The 19,624-nt window shown below is 38.7% G+C and overlaps 2 protein-coding genes across 4 annotated transcripts; one reads left to right on the plus strand and one right to left on the minus strand.

Moving 5' to 3' along the window:
- Positions 1-309: 309 nt before the first annotated feature.
- zmat3 (zinc finger, matrin-type 3) lies at positions 310-14,391 on the plus strand. 3 transcript variants are annotated; one of them, XM_077584180.1, is made up of 7 exons: positions 310-559; positions 5,634-6,322; positions 7,310-7,450; positions 8,376-8,542; positions 9,111-9,130; positions 9,433-9,536; positions 9,727-9,874. In XM_077584180.1, the coding sequence occupies exons 1-6, from the start codon at positions 433-435 to the stop codon at positions 9,495-9,497; spliced, it is 1,209 nt and encodes a 402-aa protein (XP_077440306.1). In that variant the 5' UTR covers positions 310-432; the 3' UTR covers positions 9,498-9,536; positions 9,727-9,874. The 3 variants fall into 3 exon arrangements, with proteins under 3 accessions (XP_077440306.1, XP_077440303.1, XP_077440305.1); XM_077584177.1 differs by lacking the exon at positions 9,111-9,130 and adding an exon at positions 13,550-14,391 and having other exon boundaries at positions 313-559; positions 9,727-9,898; XM_077584179.1 differs by lacking the exon at positions 9,111-9,130 and having other exon boundaries at positions 314-559; positions 9,727-14,391.
- A 1,063-nt stretch (positions 14,392-15,454) lies between these two features.
- Positions 15,455-19,536, minus strand: LOC144062617 (E3 ubiquitin-protein ligase RNF14-like). The gene is made up of 7 exons (XM_077584181.1): positions 19,265-19,536; positions 18,327-18,457; positions 17,820-18,251; positions 17,665-17,743; positions 16,202-16,414; positions 15,773-15,945; positions 15,455-15,677 (listed from the first exon to the last, which is right to left on the minus strand). The coding sequence occupies exons 1-7, from the start codon at positions 19,410-19,412 to the stop codon at positions 15,549-15,551; spliced, it is 1,305 nt and encodes a 434-aa protein (XP_077440307.1). The 5' UTR covers positions 19,413-19,536; the 3' UTR covers positions 15,455-15,548.
- Between the last annotated feature and the right edge of the window lie 88 nt (positions 19,537-19,624).

The raw sequence follows: 19,624 nt of genomic DNA on the forward strand, positions 1-19,624 counted from the left end.
GCCTACAGTGCAGAAATAGCTTTCCATAAAGTGTCGGAAGCGAAGAGGTAGCAATAAACTGTATTTATACGTGTCATCATTACCGCCCATGCAAATCAACCGCCGTGGTATCGGACGTGGACTATACCATTAAGAAGGGGGTGCTAGGTAAACATTGGCACAAGACCGGTCTCGTCTCTGGGTCTTTTTTGTACCCTAGCGCGTTCGTTATAGTAAATAACCATTATTAAGCGAAATGTTGAGCACTTGCTTGCTGAGTAAGCGCGTACTCGCCCTTAATGGGAATGTCCCCCTTAAATGTCCCCCCCTCCTTCTGCGAACACCGCAGTTCCCCTCAACGAGTGCTAGGCGCTGTCACACTGCCCAGCCAGCCAGCCGGCCGCTTTTTTTGGGGGGGAGAGAAGTTGGCAAAGGGATGCGTCGTCTGCAGTGATGGCGCTGCAGCTGAGGAACCCCGGGGATGCGGCGTATTACCAGAGTGCACAATACTGCAGGAATTTCACCTCGCCCGCCGCCGTCAGCTACAGCGGCAGCAGCCATTATCTGTCCCGCTTGCCAGGTAAGGAAGATGCTCGCCACGCACGACCTGCTTGCTACTGGATGTCAGCAGTTTTTTAATGCCTCGCGGCGCAGCGAGGATGAGACGAGAGGCATTAGCAGATTTTCCATTTGGGACGTTTTGTGCCCTGCTGCTAAATATCAAAGAGGGGGGGAGGACATCAAGCTGCGGTCGTCCGATGCACAGATTGTCTATTTTGAATCACGTGGAGCCTTTCTAATTGAACATTAATGCAGTATTTGACTTGTGTCACTCCTGAGGGTTGTTGGCAGGTGAAGTGCCAAGAGGAGGCCATGCAGCGGTGTTTATTGAGCACACATGATGCTGACATCTCATGTACTGTACAGTACACCCACGCAGTCGCTGCTCAACAACATGCTGCAGCACAAATGATGCAGGTTTGCTTTCCTAACATCTGTTCAAGGAGAAGTCCCATCTTACAATCCCCACATAAATTGTACGTGAATGCTGAGAGGGACAAACACTCAGAATTCTTGAGGTGGACATATACTAGACACTGTACGAGAGCAGTAAGCTAAAAAAAAAAAAGAAAGAAAAAAAGTTGATGGCTTTGCATTAGTGCAGTACAGTAATTGTGAACAGCGATGTAGTATTCATTCAGCCCATGATGCATTTTGTGCTTTTCTTATTACCCAGTGAAGCAGATGGAAGAAGCGCAAGAGGCATGTGCTTCTCATTGCTCCATAATTGATGTGATACAAAGGGTAAAAAAAAAAAAGACACTTGGCCTATTTAGAGATTCTCAGCGGATCCCGTGAGATTGTCATGCTCCAAAAAAGGAAGAGGTTAGTGTGTCTTGATTTGAACCTGGGAAAAAAAAAAATCTGGCAGGGAATAAAACTTCTCAAGAGGTTTGGAAAAAGAAAAAAAGACAGTCGCAACTGTATCAGAGTTTTTCCTTTGAATAATATTGCATATAACCAAGTTTGACAAAGCACAGTTCACAAATGGCAATGCTATTTTTAACGACTAAAAAGTAGTAAAAGGAAAGCTTAAAAGTCTGTGCGTGTTAGGCATCAATTGACTTTGTTTTCTATTTTTGGTGTAGTAACCTTTTGCAGTCCACTCTACGATCAGCCACAAGTAAAATATGCCTTATGCATGTATTACTTATATTGTGTGAGTGAGTCACTGCAAATAAAATGTAGATTGTTGTTGGCTCCAGCTGCTTAAATACTGAAATTATTACTAGTTATTTAACCTGAAAATGCCCATAGGTGAATTAGCCTTGTTACAATACCAAAAACTTGACTTTGATACTATGCCTGCATAATAGTACTTTGTGTAATATATATTTTTTTCATTTAACACTTGAACACAAAACATTTTTAAGTACTAAACATTTTATATATATCTTATACGGAAGATGTTTTAGCAATGATATCATGATCAGATGTAACTGTAAGGTGACTAAGATTATCGTATGCCTCCATCAAGGTTAAACTAGTAAAACAATAATAATAATAAAATTATGCCAAACAACAAAGCAGTAAAATCAATAGCCCAAGCGATAAAAATGAGATTTATAGGAATACACTGACTAGGGGTGTGCCAAAAAATCGATTCTCATTTAGTACGATTCAGAATCAATTTTAAATGTCCCCGAATCGATTTTATTTAAATAATTTTATACTGTCTTGCCTTTGTCTGTGTGTGCCTTTATTTGGAGCGCTGTTCATGTCGTACCCTGTTTGGCCACTGAGGGGCAGTGTGGTTCCATGCGATCTAATACACTCTTAAGTTGTAGCCACATTAAAGAGTAGAAGGAAAAAGTCACAGTCAAGTTATTCCAATAAAAGTTTTTTTTTTTTTTTCAGCGCTCTTATTAGCATTAGCGAGTCAGACTGGATTAGATCATTACAATTCCTTGCACATCTATAGATTGAAGCAAGAATCATTGTTAATCAAATCATTCTGAATCAAAAATCGTTTTTAATCGAAAATCGATTCTGAATCGATTCGCAGGCCCAAAAAATCGGAATTGAATCGTGAGACGTTCAAAGATTCCCAGCCCTGACAGTGACTGAACCTTCCTTGTTCGACCCGCTACATTTCTGTTGCCCTTGGAGACCGCATGGTTATTCAGGATTTGGGATTTTATACCAACCCGTTCTATCCCTTTTCCACTTTTATTTCAGTGGCCCTGCCTTGTTGCTTTAAAATGTTGACATTGCCAGTCAGGCGTAAATAATTGTTTGGGCTTTTTATGGAAGGGAGCCCAGTCCTGCAAACAATGCAGGAACCGTTAAAGCGATCAGCCAGCATAGGAGCTATGAACTGTCACGTCAATGCCACTTTTAGCAGTCGGTCGTATCGGCTTGACAGACGGAGGGAAGATATGGTTACTGTCACGATATCCACGAGTTCACATACTGTGTATATACATAAAACTGTTTTTAGTGTACTGTACTGTGGTTGCAGAGTGAATTGTTGTTGTCTATTACATGAAGGTTTCAGAACTGCCGTTCATATTCACTAACGGTGCATACTATGTTAACTGAACTGTCTTCAAGCACTCACAATGAAGATGTATATAATAAGTTACACTACAATTCCCAACTTTTATTCAGCCAAGGCCCATGGGTCAGCACCAAAAAAAAAACGGCACAAAAAAAGTTAGGCCTGCTCAATTATGAAGGAAATATAAACACGATTATTTTGGTAATAATTGAAATCACGATTAAGATGATCATTTATTTTTTGGTACAAAATTTTTAAATGTAAAAAAAATATTAAGACAAATAAAATTCTTTGAAACACTATAATTACGCAAGTTCCTTTTGGATGAAACAAAATGTATTAAATTTATCATTTTAAACATTTAAACAATGCTCAAATCTTTACATTTAAACAACTCAAACAACCTAAATTACTATAAATTATCTTTTTTTTTTACGATTATGCTGATTTGGAATTGTGGAGTGTAATAATTGAAATTGTAATTGAATTTCAATTAATTGCACAGCCCTACAAAAAGTATGATGGACACACAATTTAATTGCACCTTTTTACCAAACAGTGAAAGAATGTTTTATTGTTCTGTCTGTATTTACGTTGCTGGCATACATAGAAAAACAACAATACATTATTTGTCATAAAATAAGTCGTATTTATGGCTGGTGGATACTAAAGTGACAAAGTAGTGCGAAAATCAATGCAAAATGAGATCTAGTTATTTAACCAACACATCTAATAGCATTCAGTGGGAAACGGCGTCAGCTGATGGTAATTAATGTCCAGCATAGTTTTCTGCTGAGGTCAAGCGTGCCAGGTGACTGTCATGGCCGATTGGAAACACAAACAGCCCAGTGTGTTATTTCGGGGCCATGAAATGCTGCCATTGGGCAACCAGTAGGATTCGGGATGAAAGCTATGACACAGCTGTTGGATGAGGACTGATCCTGCAATGTACACACACACACACACACACACACACACACACACACACACACACACTTACACACACATAGAGTCGCACAATCTGTCACTTAAATGGCACAAACAGCTGATTTCTGAAATCAACCCGCTTTTTGGCGTTCTCTCTCTCATACGTACGCACTTTTATTTGTGTAGCACCCAACTTGGGGCTGTCATCTGGTGCGTGTGTGTGTGTGAGTAAGTGTGCATCTGTGTGTGACAGTCTTTGTGTGCTCGACTGCATTGCTGCTGGCTCATCCTAATCTTTCCAATCCCCAGTCAAGTGTGAAGCTTTTCTGTCCCGCAGTTTTCACTTGCCGATTTCTTCAGATGCCTCCTACTGCCTCCGGGCTTCCTTCATCCCGCGTTTAACACCACGCTTAGTTCCAACTTATTGTCACTGGACATGAGTCAGAGCTTTTAAATGGCAGGTACTTTGTAAAATTGCCAGAATATTTGAAGCATTCACTTTATTCTACTCCAGAAAAACCACAGTCATATAAATGATGTTTTTATTATGCTTAAAAAAAAAAGGCAATAACAGATTTTATTTATTTATATATATATATATATATATATATATATATATATATATATATATATATATATATATATATATATATATATATATATATATATATATAGAATCTGTTATGGAAAGCTTTTCTACAATGCGCCACATATTTTCATTATAAGGCTAACAATTAGCCCTCTAAAAAAATCAAGCTAGCTAGCCACTTGGGTAAAATTCGAATGAAAATATATATATTTAAAAAAAAAAAAAAAAAAACTAATGTTAAAAATACTTTTTCAGCTCATACTACACACTTTTAGCCCCTGGTGTTAGCTAACTAGCACCTGGAGGTGGCAAATCCAGGTCCAGAAAGTAAAACCCCTGCCACAGTTTGTTTTTAGCCCGAGGTGTTAGCTAGCTGTCTAGCTCGTTATCTAGCTAGTAGGTAAAAGTAAAATCCCTGCCACAATTTGGCTTTCAGCCCCTGGTGTTAGCTAGCTAGCACCTGGATGTGGCAAATCCAGGTCCAGAAAGTAAAAGCCCTGCCACAGTTTTGGTTTAGCTCATAATGCTAGCTAGCTAGATAGCGAGCACCTGGAGGTGGCAAATTCAGGTCCAGAAAGTAAAAACCCTGCCACAATTTGGCTTTAGCTCAAGGTGCTAGCCAGCTGTCTAGCTAGTTATCTAGCTAGTAAGTAAAAGTAAAATCCCTGCCACAATTTGGCTTTTAGCCCCTGGTGTTAGCTAGCTAGCGCCTGGAGGTGGCAAATCCAGGTCCAGAAAGTAAAACCCGTGCCACAGTTTGGTTTTAGCCCGAGGTGCTAGCTAGCTAGTTATCTAGTTAGTAAGTAAAAACCCTGCCACAGTTTGGCTTTAGCCCCAGGTGCTAGCTAGCCACCTCTGTGTCTGTTTGAGTGATTTTTTCCAATATAATCATCATCAATCACGGCTTGAAGAAGGTGACATCATAAAGCATTGAAAAAGGCTTTAATAAGTGATCTGTTGAATCGATTTTCTCTCAATTCATGCTTTTAAGGACCCTTAGTTCTAGACTCCAAATGTCTGGAACGGTGGCACGTTTTCCTTGAAATCTGAGACTCACCCGGCCTCTCCTCCCCTCAGGTCCCGAGACCATGTTGAAGCCCGCTCTCAGTCTCTTCAGCCATGCACAGCAGCCTTTTCAACACATGGACTCTTTGCACCAGCTGGGACCGCCACCGATGGTGCCTACGCAGCCTCTCGGCCCCCCGCCCGTCATGCACGCTGCGGCAATCGGACCGCCACATGTGGTCGCCGCCCAGACTCTGGTGCCCCCTCCTATCACTCACACATTGAGGCCTCCCCCCATCGCTCCCATCCATAGTTTAGGCCCGCCGCCTCAGCCACTCGGACCTCCGTCTCTGGACCACTCGCAAGCAATGGCGCCGCCTTCCTTAGAGCTCGCACAACCGCTGGGGCCTCCTCCTTTGAACCACGCGCACGCGTTGGTTCACCCCGTGCCTGCTGGAGCCAACAGATTCCCGCTGCCGCCCAGCCCCTTGTCGTCCCCTCTCATCCCGAGCCCGGAACTCTCACAACTGCCCCTAAGGCCCGGACCTGCCGTCATCTCATCGCCAGTGTCCGGTCTTATTCCAGGTCCCCTTCCAGGTCAGGCAGCCCCGGCCAGCGAGCAGCCCCAGGAAGAGGGCTCTCCTCTGGGCAGGGAGGAGCAGGAGGACGCGCTTGCCCTGGAGGAACTTTGCAAACCTTTGTACTGTAAACTCTGCAATGTTACTGTCAACTCAGCTCAGCAGGCACAGGCTCACTACCAGGTTAGCAAGCACATGCTTATATTTTTTATTAGGGCTGGGTATCGATTCTAATTTCCTCAATCGATTCGATTTTGAGTCACAAGAGTTCAGTTCGATTCGATTTCGATTAGGGCTGTGCAATGAATCGAAATTCAGTTACAATTTTAATTATTACGCTCCACAATTACAAAATCTATATATAATCGTAAGCAAAAATAAAAGATTCTTAATACTAATTTTGAGTTGTTTAAATTTATATATTTACATATTTTTTTATGACTAATTTAATAAATCCTGTTTGGTTCAAAAGGAACATACATACTTACGTTTTGCACCAAAAAACAAAACAAATAATTGTCCTAATTGTGATTTCAATTATTACCAAATTAATCGTGATTAATATTTTCTTCATAATTGAGCAGCCCTAATTTCGATTTTTTTCCCGATATGATTCATCTGAATTCAATCCGATATCAATTTAATTATGGCACATCAATTCTTCTTAAATGTGTAGTACATGGTAAAAAGTCCACAAATATTAAACTCTAAAGTAAATTTTAAGTGTTACACAACATTTCCATCAACAAGGATTAGATGAAAAATATTTTCATAATCTAATTCAACAGTTGTAAATATAAAATAAAAAGATTCAGAATTGTCTTTAAGTCCGACCTTTCGTAAATGTAAGAAAATACTTTTAAATTCATGCCAACTGTAAAATTTTAAGAAAACACTGATACAAAAAAATAAATAAATAGTTGAAATGAATTTTTGACGTCTATAGCCGTCAATGGCAGTGAATAAGTTAAAATTCTATTTTCTTAAAAAATTATGGGAAAAAGGGAGATATAAAATAATCGAGTCATGGTTTTATGAATCGATATCTGGCTTTGAAAATGAAAATGGATTCAATATCGATTATACCATTAAAAAATTATTTTTTTTTAACCCAGCCCTACTTTTTATGTTGAGCATGCTCCACTCGTTGGTCACATTCTGTCTCTGCAGGGGAAGAACCACAGCAAAAAGTTGCGGAATTTTCTAGCGGGCAGTCAGCAGCCGCCAGCCATCAGGATCCCTGAAATCCTCGAGGTCGCCGGACAGACAAACCTCATCTCAGGGTCGAGCGTCTGTGATACTGCAAGGCAGGTAAGGCAGCAACCTATCGGGTGAGCCACTTTTAATGCAGGAGGGATGCCGTCTGCAGCCAACACAAGTCAAATCTGAATCAAAAAGTCAAAGATTTCAAAGACAGTACTGCGGAAACCGGCCGTCATCAGTCATTTCTTTTCATTTTTGGAGGGGAGCTGAGCAGAGAGGGGAGGGGTGAGCAATAGCTCACAGGTGCAAGGAGGGACAAAGAGAAGAACATACACGGGTGATATTTTGCTGTGTTGATTAATGTGCATCGTAAAAAAAAATAATAATAATAAAATAAAATAACAACACAGTGCCAACTGGTACTAGTTTGCCCCAAGGACAGCGCTGTGACTTACATAGAAGAATTGAAACAGAAGGAGAATGTTAATTTTCTTTCTTTCTTTCTTTCACTTCTCTCTTTCCCTCTTTCCTTCTTTTTTCTTTCTTTCTTTCTTTCATTTTCTCTTTTTTCTCTCTTTTGCTTCTTTCTTTCTTTCCCTCTTACTTTCTTTTCCCCTTTCTCTCTTTCTTTTTTCTTTCTTTCCCTCTTTTTTCTTTCTTTCGCTCTCACTTTTTCTCTTTCTTTTTTTCTTCCTTAGTTACTTTATTGTACCAAATATTTATAATGTACCAGATAATTATATATTGTTTAAAAAATAAAATTGTGATTGTGTTCAATGGAAAAACAAAGCTTTTTAATTTACCCCAAAATATATATTTACATTTTTTTTTTTAGCTGTAATTTTAATACCGTGGAAGTGCAGTATTTTCGCTCACAGTTGTCATACGGTCAGAATCTTAATATCAGACCATGCCTATTAGTGATGATAGTGTGATCATTTATGCAAATAAATGTCCTGTTTTTGCTGGTTTCTCTGTTACTGTTGAACCCGTCTGACAAATAACGCTACGCTGTGTTGTCGTGTGTCTGCAGGCGTTGTACAAGGGGCCCACTCGGGTGATTTTGGCCACAGAGAATGACTATTGTAAGCTGTGTGATGCCTCCTTCAGCTCACTGTTAGTTGCACAAGCTCACTACCAGGGCAAGAACCATGCAAAGAAACTGCGGCTCGCCGAGGCGCAGCAGAACTCCAATAACGTGTAAGCGTCAACGATTTGCTCATTGTGCTGGAACAAGTGCTTGAAGATGAAAAAAACATATACAGTCTGCATATCTTGGTTCAGATTTATTTTCAAAAAAAATTCCTTCAATATTTAAACATATAGAAAATTCTTCAGCGTTTTTTTTCTTTTTGTGTTAAAAAAAACGTTTGTTTGTTTTTCAAATGCATTTCAGTGGGCATCAGTTACAGTATATGGAGATTTTTACTCTTCATGGGTCGACCAGGTCCCTAATCGACAGAGTCGACTGTACTTAACTTTTATATTTAAAGTACATTAACAGAATATCAACTGTTTGAAAATATTTGTACAGCTCGCAAATATCTAAACTAGGAGTGTGCCAAAAAATCTATTTTATTTAAATTGTTTTATTCCATTGTTTGTGTGTACAGTACCTTTATTGGCTGTTCATGTTGTACACGATTTGGCCACTTAGGGGCAGTGTGGTTCCGCATGTTCCGATACATTGTTAAGTTGTAGCCACATTAGAGAGTAGAAGGAAAAAGTCATGATCAAGTTATGCCAATAAAAGTTGTTTTCTTTGCAGCGTAGGAAGAGCATTTGCCGGTGAGTAATGTTAAGATGCTTCTCTGTATACCTCCCTGAAGCGTTTTTGCATGAATAGCCGTTCTTTTGAGTGATAAAAGTGCTGCGAGTAGCGCGCTAATTAGCATTAGCGAGTCAGACTTGAGTAGAGGAAAATCGTCTCCGTGAGACAATTAAAGAGTCCCGCCCCTAATGTAAACAGATATAGAGTTTCATTCATGCCTAGGATTTGACAAAGATAAGCGTTTAAATGTTAACATTTAGTTTTTGGGCTTGTCCCAGATCCAGTTTGTCATGCTAAAGACAGTGACCTTCAATTTCAGGGATTGTAGCGGCGAAGTTAGCCCAAGAAGGAACAGGAAAGATGGCAATGAGTACAGACTGGTGAAAAATCGACGTAGCCCACAGCTTCCTACCTCCATGCAAGGTAAAAGCGTGTCACTTCCTCTTGCATGGCTCATATTTAGACGAAAAAATGTTGGTACAATAATTCTAAACCTCTTTTAAATGATTTCTCCCTCCCTGTATGTGGCTATAGGGGAAATTGGTTTATTCTTTCATTAGCAGGGTGCTAACAATGTTGTCCACCGATTTTTTTTTTTCCCTTCTGTTTCCAGGGCCGTACTACAACCCCCGACCAAGGCAGCGGATCCCCAGGGATTTAGCAATGTGCGTGACCCCCAGCGGACAGTTCTACTGCTCCATGTGCAACTGCGGAGCTGAGCAAGAGACGGACTTCCGACAGCATCTGGAAAGCAAGCAACACAAAGCCAAAGTGTCCGAGTTGAGGTACCGCAATGAGATGGAGAACTTGGGCTACAGCTAAGACCGTGCGGGGAAACAAGAAGCGGGATGAAGGAGGATGGAGGGAACAGCATGAGACCAAAATGGGAGAAGGAAAATATTTGTTGCGGGCATTTTATTGAGGGATTAGTGTCAAAATCGAATTTCTTTAAAAACCCTCACGAGACACAAAATGATGCAGCTTTGGTTGTAGTCAAATTAGACATCTGGTCCACTTTTTTTTTTCCAACTCAGGATCCGGGTGAAACTAAAGAGGTCTTGTAGCCACATGAGAAACAAAACCACCGGTGGGGGTCTTATGTAGCTTGTGAATGGGATCAAATCCAAAGCACAACTAAGATGATGTGACAGGAACTCGGAACATGAATCTGTCGGCCTTGGCGGACCCTGACTGGTCCTTAGTTTCAGGCTTAAGCCTTCACCCAAACTGGCCTTGTTTGTGCCTTCAGTCGTCGGGGAACGGAAATTATTACAAGTAAGCTTTGGCCGACCAATTCGGGCAATGGCGTTTAGATTTCTGATGACTTTTCTATATTCTTGCGTGATTGCTTTCTGTGTAAATAATGTTAAGGTAAATTATTCAAATGTATTAGAGGAATACGTAAAGGTAAGTAGGTAGGTAAATATACTGTACATGTGTTTAATATTGGGTTCATATTTATGTCTACTAATATAATATGTCTGTAAATATATAGACTCTATAATTGTCAGGAATTTCATCTACTCATCAGTACTTAGCATTTACAGTCAAAACCAACATGGCCATTTTTTTTCTGATAGGGTACCTTCTTGCTTGTTATATATATCAAAAGTGGCAAAACACTATGAAATTGTAAGAGAAAATAGTATTGATTAGATGTGTCAAAATTAGTGCGTTAATTTAAAGTTCCTTTAACGCCACAAATTTTTTTAGCGCGCTGTTAACAACCCTTTGAAAGCCTTTACTGGGGGAATTCCAGTCGCAACGTCTAAATTTTGCAGTAACAAAGTTAATAATAATGCATATATTTGTGGAGACTGGGGTCAAGTTGTATTTTACAATATTAAAAATGTGCAGAATTTCACAAGTTGCTTCATGTTAAAGATGAGATATCTCTTAATATGAAAAGAAAAATGCACTGTGCTGTCACCATCGTCTTACAAATGCAATGATGCCATCTAGTGGCAGAAAGATGACCTCAACACAACTCAATATCACACTCGTTTTTTACAGTAAATACATATTTTTCATTTTAACTCAATTTTATGAATTATGGAATTACTGCATTAATGACTAAAATATGCAGCCATATTTATATTAGTTACATTTTTTTCCCACTTTTATGTTAACAAGACTATGAAAACCTTGAAAAAATATATTTTATTGTACATTTAAAACATTAAAAAAAAAAATTATTCATTGTGAGTTAACTATTGAATTCATGCGATTAATTACGATTAAATATATTAATCGCCTGACACCTATAGTATTAAAATACTTCATATTTTGCACCAAAGATAACGTAATGTCATATTCTGACCATTATAAGGTTTAGAATTATTGCAGTAATGACATGCAAAAAATGCAAAACATTATAGCCTTGTTAGACATTCTTGTATAAGTTCCAGTGAATATACTAAATTCACTTCAAGTCAAAATTGGCAGAGGTATAAATATTTTATCCACTCATTAATTTTTGGAACTTATTTTTTTTGTAATAAAAAAAGTAACATTTTGCGTCGCCATGTAGATCACACGAGTAAATTAATGATCAGCAGGCGCGCTCCCATTAGTTGCACACTGAAGCATTTGGCAGCTTTCCAGCTTTTGCTCAAGGCCATACAGCGGATTCATCTCGAGCAAACGTCAACGCTGCCCCATCCGTCATCAGTGAAGCGGCGTCATTGTGTCAACCCGGCGGACACGAAAGCCACATGCATCTCTGAGCGTCGTTAGGAGCAACTCAATAGAAGGGAGACCATCATGGGAATTGATGTCGTATGGAGCGAGCGCTGATATTTTTGAGTTTGGAGCATGTGAGCGAGACAATGAGAGACACAAGGAACTACTGGGTTGTTGTTTTTCCTACCGCTGAGGATGGCGGAGTGAAATCTCTGGTAGCATCGGCAGAATCAGTGGTCATGGGGGGGTCTATAGGCTAGAACAGTGGTTCTTAGCCTGGGTTCCATCGAACCCCAGAGGTTTGACCATTCAATCTCAGGGGTTCGTAATTGTTGTTATCCCTTCATACTAACAACGTCGAGCAAAAAAAAAAAAAAAAGTATTTACAATTATAATGGAACGTATGGTGTTCCACAGGGTTCGATTCTGAGGCCTCTGCTGTTTTCATTGTATCTGCTGCCCCTGAGTTCCAGCTTAAGAAAACGGCAGTGGTTGTTTTAAAGTGCTCAGTGAATATTAAGTTAAGTTGAGTGACGGGAGTCTGCGTCTTAACTAATTCTACCAAGTAGTGCCACACAACTCGCTCTCGAGCAAAACTAAAGGAACACTTTTTTCAGATGCGTGGGGAGGGTGAGTACAAGAACAGCAATTTCTGAATTCAAGGTGAAGAGAGCCAGATTCCATGAAAAGGCTATGCTCCCTGTTCATTTTGTTCACCAGTAAACCCTATACTAGGTGTGTGGAAATTAGTGCGGTAATTTTGTTCCTTCCAATGTCAAAATTTAGCAGTAACAAAATGAATAATAATGCATATATTTGTGGAGACTTGGGTCAAGTTGTATTTTACAATTTCACAAGTTACTTCATGTTAAAGATTCGATAGCTCTTAATATGAAAAGAAAAATTCACTGTGCTGTCACCAACGTTTTACAAATGCTGATTATGCCATCTAGTGGCAGAAAAATGACCTAAACACAAATCAATATCACACTTGTTTTTTACAGTACATCTTTTTAATTTTAACTGAATTTTTGTGAAGTTACTGTATCAACGACCAAAAGATGCAGCCATATTAATATTGGTTTAACGTTTTTATACACTTTTATGTTAACAAGAGTATGAAAACTTTTACTGAACATTTTATGCTACATTTAACTCATTCACTGCCATTGACGGCTATAGACGTCAAAAATTAATTTGAACTATTTCTATTAGTTTAAATTGTTTCCACTTTTGTTTACAAGAGTATGAAAACCTATAATGTGTTTAGAAATACAGATATAAAATGTGTGATTAATCAAAAATTTTAATCGCCTGCCGATTATGAGAAATTCGGGGCGTTAGGAGATCGCATGACTTCACTAGTCACAATTAATCACAAATTTTATATCTGTTCTAAATGTACAATAAAAAATATAGGTTTTCATACTCTTGTTAACAAAAATAGAAAATAATGTTAAACTAATAGAAATAGTTCAAATAATTTTTGGACGTCTATAGCCGTCAATGGCACTGAATGAGTTAAAACAGATGTAAAATGTGCAATTAATCGTGAGTTAACTATTGAATCCTGCGATTAATTACAATTTTAAAAATGTAATCGCCTGACACCCCTACCTTGTACTATTCTGAATTTTAAAAAATTATATTTTATTTTTGAGTAAAGAAGGGTTCGATGAAAGCACGTAGGAAACCTGTGGGGTTCAGTACCTGCAACAAGGTTAAGAACCACTGTTCTAAATCGTCTTTTTCAGGAACATTTTACATCAAGGACAACGCATGTGGCCACAAGATGAGACTCAAAAAGAACTTTAAAAAAAAAATACAAAGTTTTAAGACGTCTGACACTTAATTTGCATCGTTTGCATGAGCCTGAAAAGTGTACATGGAGTGTATATTGCCACTTTTTTCAACAAACATTTATAAAAACTGGGTTTAAGCAAGTGCATGATGAGACGAGACACTGAAAAATCCATTCTGTCCCAAGCCAGATTTAAAAATTACATTAATTTCTCAGGAAAGTTTACATTAAAATGGTCTTTGATCTTGGGGGGCGTCCTCTAGATTTTCACATTTTGAACAGACTAATTGTGACAGTACTCGTAAAATTTGTTAAAAGACACTAATTGTCTTCAATGAGTAATGTAGTTTGTATTTTTAAGGTAATAAATAACACATTATTCAAGTTAAAGTCTGTGCCTATCGCGCAGGCGCTTGAAATCTCTTTTGTGCACTCAGAATTAATTCAGCTTGCTGACATTGCTGCCCAAATCTGCACTGGAGTTTTATTTATTTTTAATGTGTTACAATGATACATCTTTTGAGCTTATTCTTTGTGCATGTGCATACCCAAAAACCTGAACTCGTTTTTTAGTATATGTGTATGACGATGAAACTCAAAAGGGACATGTTTTTCCATTCTATGTTGACACGGGTGTATTGGAATTGTCATGATGCTGTTCACCAATGAAAGATGCCACTTAATGACATGAACTTTCTTTCCTGCTGTCGCGGAATGAATGGATGACTGAAGACACACATTTGATGGTGTATATTCTTACTGAAGAATAAACATGGATATTATATTAATAATTAATTTGAGATGATGATTACAGCATTTATGCATTGCAATGCTTCCAAGGTTTAAAAAAAACAACAACAAAAAACATTTGTTTACTTTGACTCATTTCTATTACTCTACCTGGCCAGGACTGCTGCTTAAGCGTTTACCTACATTTAGTGATCCCAATACTGACATATTGATGATGTCATCTCAATTTACTGAACATAAAACTAGCGCGCTCGGAGGATGCTATTATTGACTAAACCATTGAGGACATGAAATGGCTATATTAATCAGAGGTGGAAAATCCAGGTCCAGAAAGTAAAAACCCTGTCACAGTTTGGCTGCCCCTGGTGCTAGCTAGCTGGCTAGCTCCCATGGTGCTGGTTTATCGGCTAGGGAGCTAGCTAGCTCTGCCACAGTTTGGCTTTAGCCCCTGATGCTAGCTAGCTAGCTCACTCGATGCTGGTTTATCGGCTAGGGAGCTAGCTAGCTAGCACCACAGGCAGCCAAACTGTGACAGAGTTTTTACTTTCTGGACACGGATTTGCCACCTCTGATATTAATAAATGTTGTTACAATTATATTGAATTAGACAGTGCTCTAGAATGTTTATGCATTGCCTCCCCCTAGTGGCTGTTGAAGAATATAACAAGGGCACACTCCTTCAAGAATGTACAAGTCCAGGTAAAATGTGTTCCACTTCCATCTCTCTCATAAAATATGAGCCAATTATTCTGAAATGAAATGAAAACTCCTGCATTCATAATTGTTCTTTAACCAAGAAAAAACTTCTGGATGATATTTTTAGAATAGCCAATAAAATGAGTTATCTTAAGATGTTACTCCCTAAAAAGAGGTACCTTGTGTTGCGCGTGGAGCAAGAAAGGTATGTTTTCATATGTTTTATGGTTTTATTGACCATATGTAAAATATAAGTTGAAGTAAAAAAGGGAAAGAAAAACAGGAATAGGACGAAAGTAAAAAGTTATAAAAAAAAGCAGTGCATCTCTTTGTTCTACGGACTTCTTACTCAAACGGAGGCCATGATCTCGATTTGACTTATGAATCATTTTCATTCAATTAAATAAGACAGTGCTCTAGAAGGTCTTTAGTGGCTGCTGAACAATGATGAGCGCATGCTCCTTCAAGGTCCAGCAAAAGTGCGAGGCTGACGCTCATCGATTATTCTAGTATTGAGAACATGCACCCTCCCGAAAGTGTTGGGATGCACTCCCATATGAAAGCATGGCCAGGCAGTTCCAGCAGAACAGTTGTCGACACTGGGAGCACGTCATCATGTTGCACCCAAAGTTCTTCTGCAAAACAAACAAGTGAGGAATTGCATCAAAATATGCTTTCGATAAATTTCCGATAAAATATACAAGATAGGAAGGCTCATGCGTAAACATACCTCGATGCTGCAAAAGCAGTGGGGACAGTTTTTGCTGTTGAACTCAATCCAGTGCTCGCTCAGGCAGTCCTGTAAACTGTCAAACAGGCCCTTTCGACCGTACCTGCTCGTTAGCAGGCGTCGCCTCTGTCCACTACCGCTGGAATAGTCGTCCCATAGAGCCTTCATACCCTCTGAAACACACCCAGCAACATTTCTAATACTGTATGTTGCACACATGTAGGGTGTATAATAATTCAGGTTGGGCATGAATTGACTGGGAAAAAATCGTGTTCTTCATTTTGATTCTAGGGTCATATGTTTGCATTGAATGTTTTTTAAAACACCAGTAAGCAGAATGTTACGTCATTGTGACATTGGATTTATAAAAAAAAAACAAAAAAAAACAGTGACAGCCTCTTTTGTTTAAAAAGGCAAACAAAAGCCTACCAATTGAGTGTGGCAGGTCCGCATTGCCTTCCTGTGGATCTTCTTGTTGCTGGCTCTTCAGCAGCCAAGTTGCCCTGCAGTCACCAGTTCCGTGGTAGGTCTTTTTGCAACTAACGCAGAAGGCAAAGGCACAGACGGAGCACAGCGCCACACAGCTACCCTCCTCCAGAACGACAGGCGAGGCACACGAGGGCCGCGGGCAGTAATTCACATCTGAAGAGAAAAGAGAATATAATGGCTTTTAATTGTTGATCTCTTCCATTCTGTTTCTTCATCAAGTGGTTTCTCGTCTCTTTTTATTATTATTTTTTTTTTTATTAACTCATTCACTGCCATTGACGGCTATAGATGTCAAAAATTCATTTGAACTATTTCTATTAGTTAAGCTTTTTTTTCTTCACTTTTGTTAACAAGAGTAGAAAAACCTAGATTTTTTTTATTGTACATTTGGAACAGATATAAAATGTGTGATTAATTGTGAGTTAACTAGTGAAGTCATGCGATTATGATTACAAATTTGAATCGCCTGACGCACCAAATTTTTAATGTTTTCTTCTTTTTTTAATTCATTCATTGCCATTGATGCTATAAATGTCAAAAATTCATTTTAACTATTTCTATTAGTTAAGCTTTTTTTTCTTCACTTTTGTTAACAAGAGTAGAAAAACCTAGATTTTTTTTTTTATTGTACATTTGGAACAGATATAAAATGTGTGATTAATTGTGAGTTAACTAGTGAAGTCATGCGATTAATTATGATTACAAATTGAATCGCCTGACGCACCAAATTTTTTATGTTTTCTTCTTTTTTTAATTCATTCATTGCCATTGACGCTATAAACGTCAAAAATTCATTTGAACTATTTTTATTAGTTTAACTTTTTTTCCCGACTTTTGTTAACAAGAGTATGAAAACCTTAAAAAAAAAATGATTGTACATTTGGAACAGATATAGAATTTGTGATTAATCGTGAGTTAACTAGTGAAGTAATGCGATTAATTACAATAAAAAAAATATCGCCTGTCGCCCCTAATTTTAATAATCTTTTTTTTTTTATGAATTCTTGGCAGTGAATGAGTTAATTTAGTTTTTTATTTTTATTTTAAAATTATTTGAAATTAATTTTATGGACGTTATTTTATGTTGGGATTAAGTCCAGACATAATATTAATAATATTTGTAAAAAAATAAAAATAAAATGTATAAAAGCACAATTATTGTATGTATGTATGTATGTATATATATATAAATAAATAAATGCCACGTCCCAACAAAATAATTTGAGTCACATCGTGTTGTCAACTGTGTTGTCACAGAGCAATGTTGAATAACCACATCCACACCTAAGTGTGACGTATGCATGTAGAAGGAGCGCATACATTCGAGCACAACACAAAAGCGTGTAAGGCAATATTTAGCCAGCTACCAAGCACTAAATTCACATATAGTGAAGCGCCATTACCTGCCATACAGTCCAGGGCGGACTGCAGAAGAAGCCGGTCGTAACGTCTGAACAGTTCCTCTCCTACCAGACTCGCCACCTTCCAAATCAACGAATCAAAGAAATCGAAAACATCCAAATGCAGCGAATAGTTACAAGAACATTTTGAACTTTACTTGTGCTTGTGTAGGTAAGGCTGAGCATCCCGCCTGAGCACAGGTGACACCGAGGACATTTCCTTCCGTTATCCGGAGCTTGCAGAACTCGGCGAGACAGGCCCGACAGAAGACATGGCCGCACTCCTCTATCTGTACGCAGTCTGATCCCAGATAGCTCATGAAGCACACAGCGCAGTCGTAAACCGTGCTTTGAAAAACCTTCTGAGCCCGGGCCGCGTCATGGATCAAAATCTCAGACAGGAGAGTTTGCGCTGGACTCCGTGAGAGACCAGATAATTCTGTGCCGGGCTCGTTGGACAGCTCCAGCACAGAATCGATATTCAGGAATGTGAGCGTATCTTCTCTCAAAAACTGTGCCCAGGAGAAAAGGACCACGTCACCTCCGGTGGCTCGGTAGAGATCGGTGAGGCGAGCTCCCAGAGCTGCAAGCTGGAAAAGGCGGATGTGATCCATGTCAGAAAAAATTCAATCATGCACACGTTTGCGCGTTGCTCAGATTATTACCTGCTTGTGAGTCAGCCAGTTACAACGTATGGTGAAGGAAGGAGGAGCGGAGGAGGGATAATCCTCAGGGAGTTCAAAGGTCAGAAGCAGAGGTGGAAGGAATGATATCTTGTACTGCTTTACGGTCTCACCTTCGGAATAACAAATATGTGTTCAATTGGGAACTATTACTATATTCGTGAGAATCCTCATAAACATTTGGGTATTCTTGCTTTTGGGTGAAACTTCAAAATGTATCTTAAACAGGGGACATTTTAATTTTTAATGTGGCCTTCTCTTCCGCTTCTGAGCACACGTCCAAGTCTTCCATGTTTCTGTACTTTTTTAAATTACTTTTGTTCTTATAGGCTATATACAGATTTTTTTTTTTGTGGAGCTTTTGTCTGTTTTACAGAATAATTCGTTTTCTGGTTTTCAGGGTATTTTTTGTTTTTTAATAATTGTTTTTCAGAATATTTTTTTCATGTATTTTAAAGATATTTTTTTTCTGTTTTTCCGAATATTAAAAAAATATTCATGGCAATAAATAAAAAAATACACAAAAACAAAGTTCTAAAAAACATTAGTCATAAAAACAGGACTTTTTTTGAGTGAATGCAATACACTTCCTTAGCAAGGAACTGTTTAGTAATTTATTTTGGTATTTCATTAATTTTATTACATAAGAAAGAAATAAAGTATACGTTCATAAACTGATAAACATTTTTTTTATTACTTTTTTTGCTTAGCCTTTAGAATACAAACATACAACAACTTTTTCGTATCCTTGACTTTTGGTCTTACATTTTTCCACTTTTGCCATTTGTTTTTAGTAAAAGCAAATGCTAATTTTTCTACATTTGATGCTGAGGTTGTCTTCACCAGAAAGCTGCTGTAGCGCACGTTCCATTGAAACATCATAACAAAGTCAGTGACAGGGCAGAAAGCATTTCCTTTACCTTCTCGGAGTGCCACCAGAAATCCCGAGGGCAGTTCCACTAAAACCCGTAGCTCTCCAGAGGACTTTGATTCATGGCGAGCAAACTCATCTGAGCCGAAGATACTTTGCAGAGCAAGCAGTTCATTTTCTTGCTCCTCCGTGCCCATTCCCGTAGTAGAAATGAGGAACAACACCTTTCAGGTCGTCTTGTTATTCTCGTGTTGTTTCATGCCTGTCCGTCCGTCCCGCTGCTGACTCATCTGGATGATGTAACAAACAGGAACCCGGAGAAACTGTACAAGCAACTCCACTGCAGTGCGTGTATGACACTATTAATGTGCTATTATTGACGTGCCATCCAGACGTGTTACAACTCTTG

Source organism: Vanacampus margaritifer, chromosome 13 (assembly GCF_051991255.1).
Source record: "Vanacampus margaritifer isolate UIUO_Vmar chromosome 13, RoL_Vmar_1.0, whole genome shotgun sequence".
NCBI lineage: Eukaryota > Metazoa > Chordata > Actinopteri > Syngnathiformes > Syngnathidae > Vanacampus > Vanacampus margaritifer.